General features: G+C 37.2%; 3 protein-coding genes and 1 long non-coding RNA gene across 5 annotated transcripts; 2 read left to right on the top strand and 2 right to left on the bottom strand.

The window, feature by feature from the left end:
• The first annotated feature begins 31 nt into the window (after nucleotides 1-31).
• On the top strand, nucleotides 32-17,959 carry LOC113673148 (putative bifunctional dTTP/UTP pyrophosphatase/methyltransferase protein). Of its 2 annotated transcripts, none has more exons than XM_089192896.1 (8): nucleotides 32-192; nucleotides 14,562-14,693; nucleotides 15,256-15,297; nucleotides 15,472-15,536; nucleotides 15,914-15,978; nucleotides 16,763-16,859; nucleotides 17,141-17,159; nucleotides 17,727-17,959. In XM_089192896.1, exons 1-8 carry the CDS (start codon nucleotides 157-159, stop codon nucleotides 17,850-17,852), a joined length of 582 nt encoding a protein of 193 aa, XP_089049022.1. In that variant the 5' UTR covers nucleotides 32-156; the 3' UTR covers nucleotides 17,853-17,959. The 2 variants fall into 2 exon arrangements, with proteins under 2 accessions (XP_089049022.1, XP_089049021.1); XM_089192895.1 differs by lacking the exon at nucleotides 32-192 and adding an exon at nucleotides 14,262-14,471.
• LOC113673149 (heart- and neural crest derivatives-expressed protein 2) lies at nucleotides 210-2,812 on the bottom strand. Its single transcript, XM_027189518.2, has 2 exons — nucleotides 1,408-2,812; nucleotides 210-859 (listed from the first exon to the last, which is right to left on the bottom strand). Exons 1-2 carry the CDS (start codon nucleotides 1,801-1,803, stop codon nucleotides 740-742), a joined length of 516 nt encoding a protein of 171 aa, XP_027045319.2. The 5' UTR covers nucleotides 1,804-2,812; the 3' UTR covers nucleotides 210-739.
• LOC113673151 (uncharacterized) lies at nucleotides 7,145-8,563 on the top strand. The gene is made up of 2 exons (XR_003446394.2): nucleotides 7,145-7,360; nucleotides 7,715-8,563. It is a non-coding gene; the product is annotated as an uncharacterized LOC113673151 (long non-coding RNA).
• Nucleotides 11,087-13,436, bottom strand: LOC113673150 (heart- and neural crest derivatives-expressed protein 2). Its single transcript, XM_027189519.2, has 2 exons — nucleotides 12,298-13,436; nucleotides 11,087-12,195 (listed from the first exon to the last, which is right to left on the bottom strand). The coding sequence occupies exons 1-2, from the start codon at nucleotides 12,655-12,657 to the stop codon at nucleotides 12,109-12,111; spliced, it is 447 nt and encodes a 148-aa protein (XP_027045320.2). The 5' UTR covers nucleotides 12,658-13,436; the 3' UTR covers nucleotides 11,087-12,108.
• Nucleotides 17,960-20,839: the final 2,880 nt, after the last annotated feature.

The following is a 20,839-nucleotide window of genomic DNA, read 5'->3' as shown; positions in this document are numbered from 1 at the left end:
TTATCATCACTGCGCTTTTTAAATCAGACAGGACACTACTATTACGACAATCGTTAATATAATACGCGTTTATTTTTGAACGCGAGAAAACCACTCTTTCGCACTATTATGACGGATTCAAGATGGAAATAATTTTGAACAACCTGAAAAATCACCATGGCCACACAGCAAAAACTGCTAGCGCTCTTTGCAGTAAGTTTCTAGACTAATTTCTTATTCATCAAATGTTTTTTATTGTAGGGAAGTTAAGTGATGAGTTTTTAATATGTATATAGACTAGACACCTTATGACTCAAGGTAAAAATATCAATTATTACACAACTATTCTCGAGATCATCGATAACCAACATCCCAAATAACCTCTATAGGTATTCAACAACCACCTTTGGGTTCCCCGAACATCATTTACAATTTATAAGTGGCTCTTTACAGAATATTTAGGCCGCAATGCAGATTCAATTCCTTAATAATTTCCAACGTTTTCCCATTAAAGATAAGTAGAAACAAATGTCTCAATAGTAACATAACAGAATCCTTTCGCTTCGCAAGCCATTTTTGCCACCAGCCTCGTCTGACGAAGGTGTTACGTTCTTTAGCGGAATCACTTCGTGTTTCCTGAACACGTCTTCAATCATTTCGCGTAAATGATCTCAGTTTGGGCTGAACTTAGTTACAACATGTGGATAAACACACTTTTCAATATTTTTGTGTAGAAAGATTCGCCAGATGAAATTTATCATTACGCAACAGATTGTTGTTTGAGGCTTCCCACGAGCTCCAATGCCCATACGTGTTGCGGCCATCCTGTTCTGGAGCTTCGACGCGGCGGGGAAGAGAGTCTCTGTTTTTCGTCACAATTCTGTATCACAAAGCAAATTACAAAAAAAAGCTACTTAATCCCAGGCTCATAACAAAGCGAAAAAAAATACTTCCATCACTTTACATGCGTGGATTTAATCACGTTGCAGTTTGTCTACCGCAACTGGAATTGGTCAATGGCATGTTAGCTGAAATAAATGAATTAAAATAACCAAACAAGCTGTTCGTAATTAGCTCCACTTTTAATAAAGAAAAGAGCTGGAACCCCATAGAGAACCACAATGGTATTGTAACACATTTGAAGGAACATTATCGCTCAAATTTGTTAAGATTCAACGCCATAATTTTACCTTCTTGCAAAATGAACCATCAAGTCGGAGTGAAAGTATGTTCATTGTATTCTCGATGTCTTAACCGCTCGTCCGTTGACCGAAGTCAGTCAGTTGTTTAAGTACTTAGGACTGCTATTAAATGTAAAGCAATTATGTAATAATGACCTAAGCAGGAAACTCCACTCGAAAGTTGCATTTCAGTATTTCGAGCTCACAGTTAACCTCCTAATATTCAAGATGCTCTTTTGTTATTTACCTTCGGTGAAGAATCTAATCGATCAGAACTGTTGCTGTCATTGCTAACAGTGTCGTCGTTGTTGTCTGTTTTGCGGCGTAATTCCTCAGGAGGCGTAACAATTTCCTGGCCTTGGCTTTCATCTTCCAGTTGATTCTCCAAATGATGAATGTAGCTCATCGCAAGTTTGAGTGTTTTGATTTTGGATAACTTAGTGTCGGAGGGAACATTGGGTATGTGTTTCCTCAAATCATCAAACGCAGCGTTTATGTTCTGCGTTCGTCTTCGTTCCTTTCTACTTGTCGCCGTTTTAGGTTTGGCTCTCCTTCTCCGACAGCCTCCGTTAACATCTTGCTTGCTTGTGGGAGAACCGCTTTCTTCTTCGATTTCCGTCTTAAGAACATCGTGATCGTCCATGTTAAAACGTCTCCAAAGTCTTGATATTCCACTTACACGGTTTCAACTATAAATCTGGCGAAATCGCTGTCCAAACTCTCCGTACGATTTGTTTGGGAATCTCTACGCAGACAGCTGCTGAATGGGTTAAGCCAAAATTATACAACCGATTCTCAGAGTTTCTAGGTGCTATTGTTTTCAAACAGCTCTCTGTCGGTGCGAATCTGTCCCAGAATCCCACCCGAGTGTTTTCACGTGCGTGAGTGTTGATCAGTGAAAGCCGTGTGATATCTCTCATCGATTTCCGTTCTCTTATCTTCCTTGACCTAAACCTCCACTGACATGTGTTCAATTGTTAATTTCTGCTTACTAGTGTTTATACTTTCATTATCCTTTTGGCGCCACAATTTAAAGAAGAAGCAATGTTGCGTGTGGTCGTTGCTCCAATGTTTCAAAAATGAGACATAAAGCTATGTAAAAACTAAGGATTTGGCCTCTCCCAAGAAGCGGGAAAAATCAATTTTCACTTGCGACATAGCAGACTTGGCATGCTATCAATTTGCACATTTTAGGCGTTAATGCACTGATAGTTTTGGTACGCACCATCAGCTGGAATATCGAGACAATCTGTAACAATTTTGCATCATTATTCCAAATACCAAGTAAAACAATAGGAGTTGGTGATGCGCAGTGCTTAAGATCCCAGAGCTAAAAATTGCCTTCAAAGCCACGTTTTGACCAAAAAGTGCTGGCAGCTGACGAAATTGGTTGTCTCTGGGCATTCGATTGGTTATCATTTGAAACTCAGGAAATCTTACAAGATAAATCCTGCCCAAGCGATAAAAACGCCAGCGTTGTTAGCCTTCTGTCTTGTTTTCTGCCTCTCTTGGAGCAATCTGCTTACGAACTATACTCGGGCACACTCATCACAAATCTAGGGGAGAGCAGATTTTTTTTCCTATTTAAAAATTGAATTTATGGGAGCTCATATAATATCAGCATTCAGAAATGTTAAAGATGACTCTTTTCCGGCTTTCCCATACTCGAGGAATACAATGTACACCTGAGTATTCAAAATATGAGGAGGCTTTTAATTCCAGCTTGAAAAAATAACCGGTCAACCACAACCGAGAATTAGAGATATCCCAAGTGATAGGTCAAAACATTATTATTTCAGGCCTCTGTGCTTCTCAAAGGGCATATTTTTCAATTCCCTGAAGCCGGATCTTTGCCAATCAACGCTTCTTGTAGCCGTAAGAAATATATCAAGTAAGTGTCATTTTCGTGTTCAGAAAACTGGACAGTTGTGCTTTTGTCTTTCAGCGCGAGGCTGGTTGAAACATTTCAGTTTGACATTAACGTCCAAATTAATTCAGCTTTTCCATCATCGTGTGATTTGCATAACTAATTGATTTAACAATGTGGGAAATCTTTGACCTTCACTTGATTATGTAATTGCACCGTAGCTAAGTCGTGGGAATAAATTGGTTTTGAAATATCCTTTGAAACCTCTTATGAGGTGTTTTAGTCATTAAGGCTGTGATAGAAATTACTTAGAAATTTAACTCAATAAACTAATCTTGCGAAAAGAAAAAGCTGCAGCCTACAGCTATGCACAGTCTAGTTCATTTTAGGTTAACTTGAACACACAAAAAGATACCTTTTCGTCTCTCAGCTTTGTGGTTTGACCTACACCTAATCATATGATGCAGAAGGCAAAAAGTACTTTACTCGCATTCTTAAAATGAATTATTGATCTTTTAGCATCTAGAGAGTCTTAATAAGTCTGAGTAGTTCTCTGAATTAATCTTCAAACTAATTTGTCTGGTGTAAAGAAGGGAACCTTTGTCTTAAATAGGCGTACAATGGGATTCAGTTCCAGTCGCCTGTCGAATCAGTATGAATTACCAAAATTTCAAATGACTCTGTATTTGGAAAAACTGTGATACCTCTTTGACCTTCCGTGCCATCACGTCAAAGATCTTAGTTTACCCTTTGAGTCAAAGATACCAGAATTAAACCAACAAACTGAATCTTAAATTTTCCAAGTTAAGCAGTTTTCGTTCGTCTAGGCCTTTCAAACCGACGTGCCCTTCTCTCTCTAAAAACCACAGTCAGTTTAGGGTTCTACAGCTTTTTTTAATTATACTAATTCCGTTCCATTTAACGGAAGGTCAAAGCCTGGGGCATGAAACACCTTTACCTCACACACACACACACACACCTACGGGTTCACCCACAACGTGTGCTGCACGTATGAATCAGCGAAAATTAGAGCTTTTAACCTATCAAAGACATTTTTAGCTATGAGTAATAAACGTGTCAACAGTTGAGAACTTACGTTTCCCCTAGAAAACCCACAACTCACATAACAGTGGGTTTTAAGTGACAGGTAACTTATCTCTTCGCGCTAAATCTTCCGTGTGCCCCGAGGGTTAGATTTTTAAGAATCACGTATGTGACCAATTTTGCTTTAAATGTCTGTCTCTGCATCGAAGACTTAATCTTATGAACATCGGCAATTGGAGACAGTCTTTGTATTCCCATATGCAAACGTTTTGATGGGATAAAAGAAATCCTGCCGCAGAGATTTTCGAGTCCATGACGGTTTCTTACGAACCGTGTACTTGTACTTTCCTTCAATTTATCATTGACTATCAACAATATTTAGTAATATCACAAGAAATAAAAACACGCGTAAGATATCTTATCTGATTCAAAACCAAATGGGAAGGCATTTGTTGAAGTTAGTTGTTTTTTTAAATGTAATATGGCACCAAAATTATCAGTCACGGCGCAAACGCTGTAAGCTAAACTACCTAATGTAGTAGTTTATTAAAGAACATACAGTATTGTTGCAGTACTAACAACGATTTCTAAGCGAAGGTATGAAATCAAGTCATGTACGCTTTCTATATAACTTCATGAAAATACAATCACAAGGTTTTGATAATTTTGTTGTGTAAGAGTCTGTTAATAGTCCCATTCAGACGTTATTGGCGCTGCGGTATATTTAATTTGCCTTATTCTGAAACGTATATTGGAGAAAACAAACTGCTAATTAGAATGGTCAGTACCGCAAATGAAAAAGAAGCATTTCTGTTATCTACTGCTTAGTAAAGTTTCGTCGTACTTGGCAGTGTCATTCTCCTCCATCCGAACAGGGGAAAACAAATCGCCTATGTGAGCTTCCTTACGCTAACTATCTATATATCAATAACGATAAAATCCCTCTGGTAAACATGGTAATTATCCTACTTACACAGTGCGATGAAAGCCGAGTTTGGAGGTCAGAATAGCATTACTAGGACTGAAGGCATATGAGCAGAATTGATCCTGAATTCTGCTCGAAAATCAAACAAGGAAAGTAACCGTCTGATTGGAGAGCTCTTAGTCTTCGCTTCACATTGTAACCGGCCAGCTAATCAGCCTTCCCTGCAAAGAAAACGCTATTGTTTCGCGCTACAGTATTTCAACACAACTTACTTTGCAAAAGCCGGTTGTGACTCTTTGACCTGCCAAAATTAAAGTGTCTTCCAAATCTAATTTTCTAGGCAGTTTAGCGAGAATTGCAAATCCTCTCGCTCGAGGTTTAACTGAAATTACCAATTCTAATATTTCTTGGAAATTCTCGTAGAAAAGGAACAATGTGTTTTGTTTACCAAACTCAGTTAATTGTAAGCTCAAAATGTTCTTAAGAGCCGTTTGAAATGGCAGAGTATCGTGTCTTCGTCAGTCTCCATGCAGACAACTCAGTCGGCTTATGAGGGCGTCGAATATGTCGCTTTAGACTTAAATCCCAATTTCACATATCTTTAGGTTCCGTTTTACCATGACTAGACGTACCCTTAGCTAAAATTACGGCGTGAGAAATAGCGACAGAGTCGTTAAAATTCCGTATAATTTTAGCCAACTTTGGGACGTTTGTTGGTTGAATTTAGAGCTATTCAGACAAGTAGTCTCATACTAAAATTAATTCTGTGAACAGACTTAAGGTACAACTCTGGTTTCCTTTTTTTTTTTACATTCCAGTTTCACTTATTTGATTACATTGAATTACACGCTTAACATCCTGATTGATCAGTAACCGATAGAATTGTTTGGTTATCGTCAAAATACAATCTTCTTTACTGAAACTGCAACTTAGATATCTTGGAAAACGCACGGTACAGTGGCTACGAAGACATCTCATTTTTTGTCTAGACGGCTTGGGTTTGAAACTACGAATAACTCGAGCGAGCGTCTTTACTAAGCAATACTCATGTTAATACGCGGAAAATTTTACTATTTCACTCGTGTCTAAAAACTTCAAACGAGTTCGTCACTTTTAAAACTTTGAGAGCTATTTAGGAATATTCAACGGATTTGGTTCATACATGGGTGCTTTGGACCTCAGCCAAGTAGAATATCTCTAAAAAAAAGTCATCAGTGTTTTTTCGATATACGATGTAACTCGCATGATAAGGCAATGGCGAACTTTTTAAAATACTTATTGCATTTACTACAGAGCATTGACAGCATGGCAACGGAACAACAGCCATCGTTTCAATCAATTTAGAATTCAGTTTCGCCACGGAGCCAATCATGGTTCAAGAACTGAGCAATAGGTTAACACATTATTTATGCAAAGCGTTTCAGCAAATGATAGGATTGTACCGTCGGCTTTTTGGTTCTCAAGTACAGTTGGACTGATGTTCTCTCTTACAGGATCTTCCTTCTTTTCAATGCTTAGGAACAAAAATTCTTGGGTTGCCATGACATTGTCTGACTGGGGTAGATGACATCATCTCTAAGTTTTATTGATCCTCTTGATGGAAAGGAATTCTTAATTATTTGAAAAACGAAAAAAAAAAGGTATTTGACGTTTTGTAAACCCAAATTCTCAGTAATACGCCTTCATTTTACCTTCACTCGGCATATCGTGTTCAAGTAAATATTTTGAATGTTTCTGGTAGTGCCTAAATTTTAGTCATACAAGATTACTTTGCATTCATCGCGGGGAATGATATATTTTCTATTAATCTTCTCTCCCAACACGAAAAGGGGATAACTAAGAGGTATAAGAAAGACTTGAACTGCTTCTGAAAATAGTCAAAATATTTTCAGCTGTGTAGCTTTTACGCATATCGCAAATAAATCGCGATTTCTAGTTTTTATCGTTCGAGAGGTAGACGGTTATAATGGGATTAGGGCCAACAGTTTCCGTCTGATAGGAAACTCACGCGACATAAAAAAGCAAAACAGAACTGCTCTACATGTCTTGGGTGTTAAATTTAAACAATTCATTATCGAGATTAGCCAGTTGAAAGGTTGTAAGACAATTTTGGGGTGTTATTTCGCCGCTTTCGCTCTTTGTCGTGAGTTTGATTTTGTAGAGAGTTCAAGTTGGTGTATCACCCTGGCTTTCCCCCATCTTAAATACTTGACATAAAGCTCCTTATCTCACTGAAAGATGGCTTTTACACAAAACAATCAACAGTGAAATTCTGGTGTTCATAGCAGGCAGTTCGAGTGCATCTTTACGGCATAACCTGCAAAGGTTTTTTTCGTTGTCATTTCCGGAATTTACACCTTAACGGTAAGTTTCTGTTGTAGTTTTAAATCCCAGAGAGCTAATACTAATCCATTTGTAGCTTTCGAAAACGAATATATCATTCTGCGCGTAGACTATGCCATTGTTAGGTGTTATCTTCGCAGATAAAGCTCTAAGTGCAATTATAACACTCTTCGTCGTGCCAAACGAAGTCACACGTAGCATGAATGCGACAGGACAAAATTGAATTTACAAACTAGCCTGATCTGCGCCACTAAAGTTAGAACAGTTTAATGATGTTGCTAGAACGATAGTTTGTTAACAGTTTCAGTTGACAAATAGGTTTAATTTGTTCAGGGAATAATTAAAAAGTAATTTAAATGTTTACTTTCTTTCCAGCGCTCCACTAAATAGCCACAGATGTAGAGCAACTCCAAGAATTATGAACCTTAAGTGGGAGCTGTAATGAACACCAGTCTGAAGACTCTTAAGCATAAAGCTAAGAACGGCCTTTTGTGGAGCTGTTAAAGTGATTATAACGTGCCATTCTTAATGTTTGACCTTTCGACAGATTAGACGTTTTAAGTCGTTTTAAGTATTTTCAAGAAGACGAGGAGATAGTCTAAGACTGCCACTGAGTGCAAAGTTAAAAGAGATAACAGGAGGCAAAGGTCTAACTTTATCAACCTGATAATTTGTTATCTAAAAATTCATTTACTCCTAAACCGAAGTTTTTTGTCATTTTTATCAAATAATAAGCATTCTTGAAGTACTTCGTGGGCGTAAATAATCACAAACATATGTTTACTGATGTGTTTTAAATGATGGTTTGTGGAAGCTATTGATGATATTGAATAAACTATAAGGCACATTGAAGTGAGTGAGAAAATCTAATCAACGAAAACTAATGAAACATTTACGCTGTGCGGTCCTACAATTTCATCAAACCGATAAGATTTGCCCTGGAGACATTTCAAAATGGCTAATCTGTTCCTCGGGCGTGTGTGTTCTAACGGAAAGTTCGCCATGTAACTTGTTTCTGAAACAGTTTCGCTGGGTTCCACGAGTTTATACAAGGAAATATTACTTTAGTAAGTTTTACTATAACTTGTCATCGATCTGAGAAACAATTGATTAGTTTAAACGTTTTAAAACTTTCATCATAGTGTTTTCACCACTCACAGAAAAAAGTCCTCATCACGAAAAGCATTCTCAAGTAATTTCTTAATGAATAAAGCCTTAGTTTGATTAAGTATTGTTTCCTTTTCGTATTTAAGTGCAGTTCTTTCGGAATCACTCAGCGGAAGGATGAAAAAATAAAAGTAAACACTTCCCTTCGTGGTTATTTTACGCGGACTGAATTGCAGCTACAAATTACTACAACTGGTTTAACTTCAATCAAAACAACTGCACGTTTAAATTTCTGGTTGAAACTTGAAAAAAACCTATATTTGGAACATTTTTGTACAGAAGATCTGTTTGTCATGAACAAATCGCATATTCACGTGAAAATCATTGAACGTAGGCTACGTTCATGGACAAAAACCTGTCTATTTGTTATTCCAAGAGATCTTATTTTTCTACGAAGTTGTTTGAATTTCAAGTTTTCCCCCCAATGTTTACTTTTAATAAACGGATAAAACTGTCAGCAAAACACTGAGGAAAATTTCTCACAAGAGTTTACTTAAATCTCAAGGGGAAACAGACCTCATAAGAAACACGTGAATTTCTGAGAAAGAGACCTTTCTTCTTTAAGGGAAGCAGATATCCCGTTACTCAGATTAAGGAATCTATTATTCTGAAAGGGCTCTTGAAAGACAAAGTAAGCCACAAAATAAATTATTAATGCGTACTTTAGACATAATTGAATAAAGCAAGGTCGAAACCCTCCGCGGAAGAGCAAGACCTTCCACTTCTGATGAGCTTCATGGTGAGGAGGCAACTTTTGGCAGGGTTTTTTGTCGTGACTTCTACGAATCTCTCGAAAAACAAACACTTGCGTTAAATGCCTTTTTCTTATTTGTTACATCAGTTATGTCGAAGATTCATTGTACTTATTATTCATCACACTCCTGACACATCTATTATCCTTGAAATAGGGAGTTTGAGGAAAGTATTGTTCCTTTACTAAGTAAATTCACTCGCAATGTGAGAGATCGGAAATTCTGGAAATTCCTCTTGATTTTCTTAGAAAATAATTCAATTAAACAAACAAGCAATGTGTGAACGGGAAATTTTAGTTAGTTATAAAAAAATGCCAATTAATGTAAGAGAATATTTCAAAAACCGACTTAGACTTTGTTCGCTTCTGATCCTTATTACTTCAAGAGACGTCACCATTTTTGGAGGACATGTCTTACGGTTTTCTACAGTGTAGTCTCGTTCAGTTCATGAATGACCGTTTACCACGAAGTTAAAAGAATCATTCTAAAAAGAAAAAGAAATTAATATACCTATTAGTTTGCGACATGGGAGTGATCATCAATTCCTAACTGATTGGTGACTTGGTAAATTTGAAATTATTTCTGTTTATAGTAAGAAATAAGTTACTGAGGTACACTGATCCTGGTTCGTGAAGAAATCTCACGAAATCGAGGAAAGCAAACTCCATAGAACTACTTTTCCCGAAATGAGAAGGGAGAAAAGAAAACCGTGTTTGCAGTTGTCTCGAGTTAGTTCAGTTTTGTAAATTTTACAGAAATATAACTAATTTTTATTTTTGTTCGAGGAACATTTTCATGAATGTATTCAAAAAACGCAAGTACTCGTAAGTATTAAGAAGTAATCTGGATCGAAGACTGTAGATCGATTTCAAATTGACTGGTCTATTAACGGTTTTCTTTACCTTGACTAACGTATAATGCGGTCATTTCAGTCGAAGGAAGAACTTGTCTTTAGCAGGCAAACGAACTTAAGTGCACGGGTAACAAAATTATCCAGTGCAGTGTCGTGAATACATCCACTCATGTTTTTTCGAGTCCCTTGATGTAATCAGCGTTCTGGTTAGGTTTCATTAACTCATACCGGCGAACCAAGTTCAGGTGATACACTTGATCGAATTTTTCGAGTCGGTGTCTTGTGAAATAGTTAGAGCAATGTAAAAATTTGCAAAAAAAGATTTTTGAAAAGACAATTACGTTTTTATAGGATTCGATAGGTATTTAATCCTTTACAGCAAAAGCTGTCTCTCTCTCTTGATCGCCCTTTAACGAGTGAAATGTTTTGTCAAAAATTCCTCCGCTTTGCAGCAAAAGCCTACTCTTGATTACTCTTTTATGAATGAAACGTTTTTTTAAAATTCCTCTGCGCATTACGTTTTGGCCGCACGTAGTTTTCCTTTGGCGCTCATGTCCTGTTTGCCTCTAGAATATTCTACAGCGCTGCTTTAACTAGGCGGCTGTTTCGTTTCACATACTGACTCTTTTGCCTTCAGCAGCGGGAGAAAAGAGAAAAGACCGTCATTTCTCGGCTTTAACCCTCTTGCATATCAGTTGAGATTTCTAGAGCACGGGCGAGGCAGCTAAAACCATGTTCTAAATATGAAATCCGGCTCATTTTCAACCACAAACCGCAAAATTTCTTAATACTTCTTGGATTTAGGTTCAAACGCCGATGTGCGAGAGAAAAACGTGTTCTTGTAAGCTACGAAGATTGAAGAAGCATATGTGACGTAAATTAAGAGCCATGTAAAGCCATCGTGAATTTTAGCGCCAAAACCTCAGCTTTCTATAATATGTACGTTAGTATATGACAAACCTTCAAAGTCTATTGTTTATGAGGACAATTTTCTGTTTAATTGTATATTACATTTTGATAGCTATTTAACGAGAAATTTCTGTGACGCGCTTCGAGTAAAAACAGTAAGTAATTTTATAAATATTCACAACTTCGAGTAAAATAACAATAAATAAGCTTAAAGTGTTTTCGTTCCACCCACTTACTCACTGATGTACCTTGAAGTTAACAAACTACTTTAAGTGTTTAAAAATCAACCAAAGATTTTCATCTATGTTAAATATAAACTACACAAGAGCTCTGTTGAATTATGATAATAGGTCTATGTAGCAACGTTTTTTACAAGGGTCATCAAGTACGTTTAAAAAATAGAGGTTGTCTCTATATTTATAGGTGAAATTTTGCTGAGAAATGATTCACGTTTTAAAGAATAAGCGAGATATTATTTCACATTGGTCGCTCGCGATGCTCAAGTGCCATAGCTGTTGATTATGTTTGCTGCAAAACAAAACTATCCGCAATAACAAACTAATCCCATAAATGTTTATTATTTTACACTATACTCTCGAGTGTTCCCATGCACATCTAGCGCCTTCGCCATCTCCGTCAAAAAAGCTTAAAATTTCACTCACCGATCGATTAAAACTATATTGCGAATTTAATTGTTCAACCATTGAAGATTTAGCCATCTCCCCTCACACCTTTATTGGGACGCTTCGTATGTTGCTTTGCATGTACACGTCGTAATAAAGCAATGTTCGCTAGATCAGTGAATTTAAGAGCCAACATCTAACTTGTAAAATTGAAACGACGAAATTACGGTAGAACAATAAGATGAAGTGTCTCATGATAGCGTCCCGCAGACAACAGGCGAAGGTTCGGAAATAGATGTGATGCATTCAATTGTGGCTGATCCAAGAGTACGTGTGAGTCGTGATTTCGCAAGTGCGACCCATACCGTCAACGTTTAAAAATCTGTTTCTCTTTCCTGGGACTCACGTTCGCATTTTGCGCCCGGAGGTATTAGGAATTAAGCAGGTTCGGAGTGGCAGAGCATCTTAGTTCCTCAGCTCCATTGCCCATACATACTGCGGCCATCCCGTTCGACCTCTCTTTCTCTGAGTAGAATCATTTTGGCTGGCAAGCTGTTGAATAAAGAACATCGAATAAAGCAACAACATGCGAAGGGAACTGCATATCGTAGGCTAAGCAAATGTTTGTTACCAAACAAAGATAATTTTACTTACATTATTTTCTCTTTTTCTCTTCTCTCGGCCCTCATTTTGAAACGATAAATCCGCTACAAAGTTGCGATGACTTCGGCTCGTCTTCCCTTCATTGCTCTCCTCGAGAATTTCCATCAGAAACTTGATGTAGCTAATGGCAAGCCTGAGTGTTTTGATTTTCGAAAGCTTCGTGTCTGGGGGGACGTTTGGGATATGATCCCGAAGCTCAGCAAATGCTGTGTTCATTGTAAGAGTGCGTTTTCTTTCTTTACGATTTGCGGAGCCGCGAGGAAACTCAGAGCTGCCTGTGTCGGGAGCTGACGAACTCGGTTGATCACACGACTCGCTCTTTAACTTCTCTTCTTTCAAGGGTTGCTCCATTTTACGATGAAAATGATAGCTCTTCTGGTAAGGAACGGTTCTGCAATCAATAGATACTTCACGAGGACTTTGAAACCTCTTCCACAGTGAACAAATAGCTACGGATTTCGCAGCTGCGAAACGCAACCCAACTGCGTCTCAAACTAGATGACGGAAGTTTATCAACGCATTACCTAACACTTATCATCCAATTACAGAGCTTTAAAAACGTGGAATTACAGATAACCACGGTCTGTTTGAAAAAACTTAATAGGGATCACACCTGTTAACTGAGAAATTTCCATAACATTTTGACTTAAGTTCAAGTAAATACGAACATCTCAAGTGTTATTCGCTTTTTCCAAATAAACACATGAACATTAATTGACGTGTTTACTTGCTTGTCTACTGATAAATCGTAACGCCCCGTAATCAATGTCGAGCGATGTCAAACAACACTACACCAAGCTAATTTTGCATGTAATATCTAGAAAACTTACGTTAAAATACGCCGCCTCAGAGGTTTTCTTTGGTGAGGATTAGGCAACTTTTCACGAAAACTACATTAGGGCACAATAGAGTTATGCGTGGAAAACGTCAAATCACACCTCCATTTTTAATGTCATTAATGACCGATTTTAATTTTCCTTTGTATTCTCGTGAAAAATCACAGCACAACGACATTTTGCTAAACTCTGTGCGGAATATCTTCTCGAAGGTTTCTTTTTTCACCATAAACATAACACTACGGCAATATTAAGATTCTTCAAAACAATTCACAATGTTTTCATTTCATCAATGACCCGTAGGTGCTTGTCGGCGCAATCCCATGATATACAGCGAAACGAATTCTCACAACTGCGCTTTGATACATGTCAATCACTCTCGAAATAATACCGGAAACAGTTATGGTTTCCGGTTTGGGGATAAACTCAAAGTTATTTATAAGTCAATTACGGAACATGGCTGGGATCCAGAATTTAAAGTCAAGGTGAATAATTACTGGACGCTGAGAAACGGAAAAAAGGAGCCAAATTGAAGGTATTGAAAGTCAAGTTAAATACAAACAGGAGAACACTCTTGAAAAAACTCCCATACTTAAGTTCAGATTTGAATTTGAACTATAATGAATTAGCGTCAAGATTTTTTTCTAATTATTATAACTCGCACTATCATTAAAAAAAACTATGTTTGAGGTTTGTTGGGGTTGATTTCGTCGCAAAAAAAGACCTTTTAGCTGAAATGGTTACATGAAATATTTTTTTATTTTCGTTTCTGTAACCAAATTCTAGTCGTTTGAAGAAGTTAAAAGAATTTCTCACCCAGCTCACATGACTCGCATTTGTCAGATTTTTGAGTGGGCAGGGAATAAATATAGATCAGAAAAAAGATTAATGTCGTTTTACTCTATAGCTTCGTTTAGCACAAAGTTTGGCCAAAGTCCAATGCGGTTTTTTGCGTGACAGACATATTGGGGACAGCAGCATGGACAAACCATAGCTTACATTCATTAGACTTGCTCTCATTCTTTGGAACGGAAGGGTAAAAATAAATCATTTCAAATAAATCTTCTTGACATGATAGAATATCAGATGATATAATGAATTAAAGACAAAAATATTAATTTTATTTTCCATCACCACTTTATTAGTAGACTGGACTCTAGTAACAACTACTTCCCGCCAAACTTAGTAGCCAAGCTTTTCTGTTGTTCTCGAGCGCGCCTGGTAATTTTCATCGCCAGTATGTTGGAGCCACTTTTAGAGGTTTTATCCGCGCAAAGAGTCATTCTAGCGAGTAGTTCGCCGAGGAGATGCGAGATCCTGCGAAAAATTGTAAAAGTTTGAGTATTCTTGCAAGGTTTAGATATGTTTTTGTTGTAGTGAGCGATAAATTCCTCATAGATTTTCCTATTCGAAATTCAGGGCTTGAAGTTTGAAGTTATTCCATCCAGATTTGATGAAACACTTGACAAAACCGCTTTTAAGTATCCTTTTGAATATGTCTTGGAGAATTCGAGACAAAAAGCACTAGAGGTGGCTGGGCGAGTCAATAAGGTAAGTGCCTTAAATGTAATATTTTGGCTCTACCGGAGGTCACTGGAGAATAACTTTTGAAGATATCCTATGTCGATCCATAATAAGGTCAATCTTTTAATTAATTTCTTAATCATTGATATTAGTGATTTTTACCAGACCCTTAGCTGGGGATAAAAAAAAGTAACACTATAAAGTTACTAAGAAATTCTTGTTATTCAATCCATTTGCAGTAGCGAGTTTCATTTTCAGCAAAACTGCTCTGTTGATAAAACAATTGACTCCTGTGTGATTTGTGTGTTTTTCGAGATAAAAAACACTTCAGAGGTGCCCAGGAAGCTAGAGTTGTTCTTGGCTATCCCTTAACCCTTTACACCCTAATGTCAGGATGCATATTCTCCTTACTGCTCTTTATATATTTCCTAATGTACCAGAAAGGAGAATTTGCTTCACAATCAAGATCTTCACTAGTTGGTGATCATTTTCTTTATACTCTTGACTTTAAGCAGTGATTTTGGGGTGACATTTTATGGAGAAACTTGATGCTTGTCAAAGGGTTAATTAAGATTTGCTTACTTTCCAGAGTGATAAACCCACCTTGATCATTGGATCTGATACAGTTGTTGTAAGTAGATCTTACATTTATGTCAATTTTTCTTAAAGGACTAACTGCAGAAAAATCTGCATCAGGAAGGAATGATGGTTTTTAGTTACTCTTCCATCAGCACATTAGGTACATCCCATAGTCTTCTTTTTCTTGAAAACCATAATTGCATCAATAACTTCTTTGCATTGGCAGGTCTTAGATGAAGTTATTCTTGAAAAACCAAAAGACAAGGAAAATGCATATTCAATGTTAAAAAGGTGAATAAGTTCATGATTTTTTTCTTGTCTGAGGTGCCCCACAGGAGGTCTGGGTTTAAATGGATGTGCATTAGTCTTAAGCTGCAAATCTTTTTATTTCTCTGTGTAAATGTAGAGCTGTTTGAAAATAAAATAAAATCAATGTGTGTCAGACTTGTAAAAAACTTTCCACTTCCCTTCCACATGGAAAATTTGGCATACATGTCAAATGTTTATGTGAAATAAGCATGAAGAATACTTAACATTTGTGTTTACATTTAACATAATAAGCACTCAAGGACATGTGTATGTGCATCTACTGAAATGAATCTTCCAACTTGATTTTTCTGATCTTGTGGTGATATTTTCATAACAACTGTATGGGCATATTTTTTCAGTTTGAGTGGTAAGGATCATGCAGTATTCAGTGGGGTTACTCTTTTACAAAGAGAGGGTGCCAAAGGTATTTATACAATTATCTGTGAAATATATCACTATAGTAGTGTGGCACTGTGATAGTTGTTTCATGGGTAAGGCTATCCAAAATTGTTCATTTTCCCCTTTGCTGCTTTTGACACAAAATATCAGGGCTCACTTCCCAACAAAAATATTTTTAAAAGAGGAAAAGGCCCTTGCATAATGGCAAATAAATAAAAAAATTTGAGAGAAGAAGGAGTTTAACCCTATAAGTCCCACTAGTGACCAAGACAGAATTCCTCCTTATGCTATTATTACAATATCAAGCAGACAAGTAAAGAGAATAGAGAAAAATATCAATTAGGGGATCATTAGTTGATCCAATTCCAAATTCTCCAAACTTACATCATATGAATTGTATGGCTGACAGTAAGGAGAAATACAAATGAGATCTTGGGAGTTAAAGGGTTAAACAGATCCAAGACCAAATTCTCCATTTTAGTTGTCTTGTACCATTCCTGAGGATCAGTGAGGTCCATGTGGAGTGTGGGGTATTCTTCAAATGGAAATCAAAATGCAAAAACTTCCTGAAACAGTCAAAATTAAACTTGCTAAACTGTGTCAAATTTTAATCCTCTTTTCATAATCATAGACTAATCAGAAGTAAATTAATTAACATAATATTGAATATAGAATTAAACTAATTAACTAAATTTCTCCTCTTGGAGTGATTTTCAGGAAGTTGTTGATTGATGAATTTAATCTTAAGATAATTGAGCAGATTAGTACCTTATGAGAAAATTAACTTCTTGTCTTTTATTGGCTTAAAGAACCCTGCATAACCCAGTTTTATGAGGAGACATTGGTGTCATTTGGAACATTAACAGATGAAGTGATCCAGGCATATATTGCAACTGGAGAGCCAATGTGAGTTCTTGGTGAATTTGTCTGTTTTTTTTTTTTTTAATTTTTAGATTTAACTGTATGTTTTCATGTATGTGTTAATTTTTCACCTGCATCAAACGCTTGCTAATTTGGTGATAAAGGAACTGTTTTGCCATAAGGAAACGAGGCAACAGATTTTTTCAGGCAAACTTACCATGATGTGTGGCAAACTAGTTGGGGGTGAACCTGCAGCGAGGCAATGCCTCGGTCTCGGTCCGTCTTCAGCTTTGAAAGTTTCCACAAAGGTTTTTTTTTCTTCTCAGGGACAAGGCCGGATCATATCCTTGAATATACTGTAAGTACTACATAACAGGGCACAGATCCTTGAGCATGTGCTCTCAGACTGTTTATATAGCAGTCCTTGTTTTGTTGGCGAGCCAGTGAAGAACATTGGCGTTGTACCAAAACTAAGGGCTAGAACGAGCCGTTTTCTTTCTTTTTCTTTCCCCGCTCGCTAGAGAGGAGGCTGGGTGTTTGAGTCGCTGAGGCTCTGAGTCTTGCGACCCAGAAGCCCTGCCTCTGGGACTAAGACCACTCCATTTTTCTTCTATCAGAGTAAATTTGAAACTTTCCATGTTTTATTTGTACTATTTTCTTCATTGATTTTCGCGGCCAATAAGAAATAAATGTTAAAACAGGCAAGATTCCTTCAGCACGGGAAAGCGCGAGTGACTAAGTTACGATTGGCTTTAGTTTTTACAGAGGTTGGTGAGAGTTTTTTCTTGACCAATCACAAAGCGTATTGAAGTAAAAACCAAAGCTATACTGGGATGCTTTCGACACTGTTGAAAATTTCTCGGTGCGTGTGCTTTGAAAATCTGACTGTTTTCCTTAACATCAGTTAAATATGGTATTCAGGGAATTGGTGGTACACTGGTCAAGTCTATACATGGCGACTACTTCAATGTCATGGGATTTCCTCTGTATCACTTCTGTGTTCAAATGAGAAAATTATTTTCTGATAATAGTAGCTAACGCTTATATGTAGTTTTTATATCCATACAATGTATAATGGAAATCTTTCCTCTCGCCGAAATGCTCCACTCGCACTCCTGTCAATAAAAAATTCTAAAAGAAAAAAATCATGCGTTGAATGTTTGATATTCTCATAAGCTCATGTCGTTGCCAACAAGTAACTGGTCGAATAATACTTTCTTTTGTTCCACCTCAAAATGGTTTAAAACCCAAATTAGACTCATTCGTGGGAAGATTGGGAGGGAGAGAGAGAGAGAGGGAGAGAGGGGGCCAAGTTTGTCTGACACCCTTGGAGGAAACTTGTATTTTGCGTCTGAGAATTTGAATGTATTGCACCTGTATTAGGTTCATAGTGAGGACGATTGAAACGGCGAGCAAGCAATATACAGCAAGAGACAAGAAAAGCGAAATGCTTTCCTTCTTAACATGTCGTTTTCACTCGCCTTGTCATGCCGGGCACGCGTAAGGGGATCAATTTTTTGCCGGCCGTGCGCCAATTTCCCGCGCAAAATAATAAGTGGAATCATAAGAAGCAGCAGCTTTCACGGAAAATACGCGTGACAAATTTAAACGTTCATAGATAGCTGTGAAAGAAAACAACAATCGAAAAAGGAAAACTTGAGACTTGAACGCAAAGCTTGTTTGATTTCGCTCGCTGTTGATTTATCATTTAATTTTGAGCTTTATATTTTAAAACACCGTGACCGTGGCTGTAACTCGTGCAAGGCAACATGGTTCTCATAGCCTGGACTTCCTCAACGTTTACTCATGCGCAGACTTTTGACCTCATTGTCTAACGAAATGGGGGCTCGGTGTGGACCGATGCGGCGGCTTTCCTCGAAATTAGTAAAGGCGGAAAGATTTTAATGAAGTAAGAGCTATTTTTGGGTCGCAGTTCCGCTTTCAACAGAGGAACATTTTCCCACGCGATAACACTGTTTTTTAAGGTGTCTATCTTTTTTTCTTTTTAAGGACATGAAAAAATGTTTTCATTGTAGCGAAATAAACAATGACAACTATTGACGACAAACTTCGCTGAGTAATTAAATATTCGAAGTATGTTTTCGTTCACTTTGTTCCATCTCATTATGTCATTCAATCGCAGAATTATTCATTCTTGGACAAGTTTTTAACACTTATGTTTCATTTATAAACACGGTATTTTATACAAGGATAAATTTACCGTGAGAATAAGATTAGCCAATTCGGAAAACTTCACAAGGACCATTTGTATGGGTTAATGTGCGCTAAAGTAGCAGAGATCCACACCAAACGTAAACAGGAAGATCTTGAATGAGTCGTATTACTAGGCATTATCCACCCCTATTTTCCATAAGCGTACGTTTTACCCGTGGTAAATTTTTTATCAATTACGGATAAGTATCCAGGTTTGTTCCCAAATTTCGCGCTGAATAAAAACAACACTGTAGTTTATAAAAAATCCCAGCTTGATGCAGACGGTCAGGGCTTTGAAACTCCGCTAAACTTAGAGGGGAAAAAAACCTACTTTATCAAAGTAATTTTTGAAATATCTCCATGCGAATTTGAAAATGACTTTTCCTTCTTACTTAAATTTCTTCCACTCCACAAATGGGCGAGCTTAACACTTTTAGCCCACTGTCATAAGTGAAGGTTTGATGGCAAAAAAACCGTGACTATAGTGCGATGTAACTTAAAACTGTAAATATTCAAGAGTCGATAACAGATTCTTTTTAGCGACCGTGCGCCTTTCAACTCAATGATTTTACTCGTCACGTAGATTCCTACCAAGGTGACAGTGAAGTCAGTAACTTTTATTTTCATATTTTATGGACTTAATGGCCATTGTCTCTGTTAGACTTGAAGGCAACGATGAAGGAGATCCTCTTTGGTCTTTTTGATGAACCCCGCCACACGTTTTCTGTGAACATTCATTATTCTGATATGTGTTGTAATGATAATCAGGATCCTTAAAAGTGTCACCTTTTTCTTGCTTTGAGTTTGACTTCAAGTATATACAGTTGTAGTTAAAGTTTGTTGGGATAAAACTTCGGGAGTGTAGTTGAGTTATTGCCATTAGTTGTATTGCCCGTCACATGTAAGGCGACATTTACTACTCCAGATAAGTTGATTTTTCTATAGAACATTTTCGTTCTTTAGTAATTTAAAGGTTGATCTAATCACGAACAGAGCTTGAATGATTTATTTTTTTAATCTTAGGTCTTGGCTCTTTGTCTTTACTATCTTTTCTTTTTTCTTTTTTTTTTCCTGAGGATGAAAAATTCTTTTGTATTTTTTGTTGCTTGTCATCGCTCATTCAATTTTAATTATGTTGTAAATTGCGCGCGATACTAATCTGCACGCGATCCATTGTTAAGCCAAATCTTTTAAGCAGCGGTTTGTTATAAATAACAAATTGGACTGAAAATAAAATGAAAAAGAAAGTTTTTGTGTTTATAACTTAAGTGGAGAGACATCGTGTATCATAACTTGGAATTCGAAATTGTTACGCGAACTGAGGTTTGCGCTAAAAATTCATACTGTAAAAAGATTGAATCGACTGATTTTAGAACGGATGCGTGTGTTTGCTGTTTGTTTTCTAAGCCAGTCTCTATCACTCCAGAAACGGTGATCAGAGGAAACGCAGCGAAATAATTTTTCTTCAACTCGCGTCTTTTAGCGTTTCATTGTGCTTGTGTCTCAGATGGTTGATTCATTACCGATTCAAACCACTTCTCTCCAGCAAAACACTTGTATGGCGTGTCCCATATGGTTGCCAGCTAAAACGACAGACCAATGTCACAAGATTCTTGGGTGAACTTGTGAAATGAGTTTGTTAAAGCTTCTGATTGAAAAGAATGTCAAAATAAGGCCATTAACTCTTTCACGGATTCTCGTAACGAAGCACTCGTGATCTCGAGAGATCACGTTCGTGAAAGTCATCATCATCGCTTAGTTGCTCCTGGTCTCTCTTCTTCAAAAGCGCGAAGCACTTTGTCAAATGCTCG

Source organism: Pocillopora damicornis, chromosome 13 (genome assembly GCF_964200805.1).
Source record: "Pocillopora damicornis chromosome 13, jaPocDami1.2, whole genome shotgun sequence".
NCBI classification, from domain to species: domain Eukaryota; kingdom Metazoa; phylum Cnidaria; class Anthozoa; order Scleractinia; family Pocilloporidae; genus Pocillopora; species Pocillopora damicornis.
This window is presented reverse-complemented; position numbering and strand designations above follow the sequence as displayed.

Bases quoted from the DNA above. Each gene is read 5' to 3' on its own strand.
- LOC113673149 (XM_027189518.2), bottom strand. From the start codon at position 1,803: ATGGACGATCACGATGTTCTTAAGACGGAAATCGAAGAAGAAAGCGGT. The intron at 860-1,407 runs GTAAATAACAAA...TTTGTGATACAG, and splicing joins GATTAGATTCTTCACCGAAG to AATTGTGACGAAAAACAGAG.
- LOC113673150 (XM_027189519.2), bottom strand. From the start codon at position 12,657: ATGGAGCAACCCTTGAAAGAAGAGAAGTTAAAGAGCGAGTCGTGTGAT. The intron at 12,196-12,297 runs GTAAGTAAAATT...TTTATTCAACAG, and splicing joins AGAGAAAAAGAGAAAATAAT to CTTGCCAGCCAAAATGATTC.
- LOC113673148 (XM_089192895.1), top strand. From the start codon at position 14,382: ATGTTGGAGCCACTTTTAGAGGTTTTATCCGCGCAAAGAGTCATTCTA. The intron at 14,472-14,561 runs GTAAAAGTTTGA...TTCGAAATTCAG, and splicing joins GCGAGATCCTGCGAAAAATT to GGCTTGAAGTTTGAAGTTAT. The intron at 14,694-15,255 runs GTAAGTGCCTTA...CTTACTTTCCAG, and splicing joins TGGCTGGGCGAGTCAATAAG to AGTGATAAACCCACCTTGAT.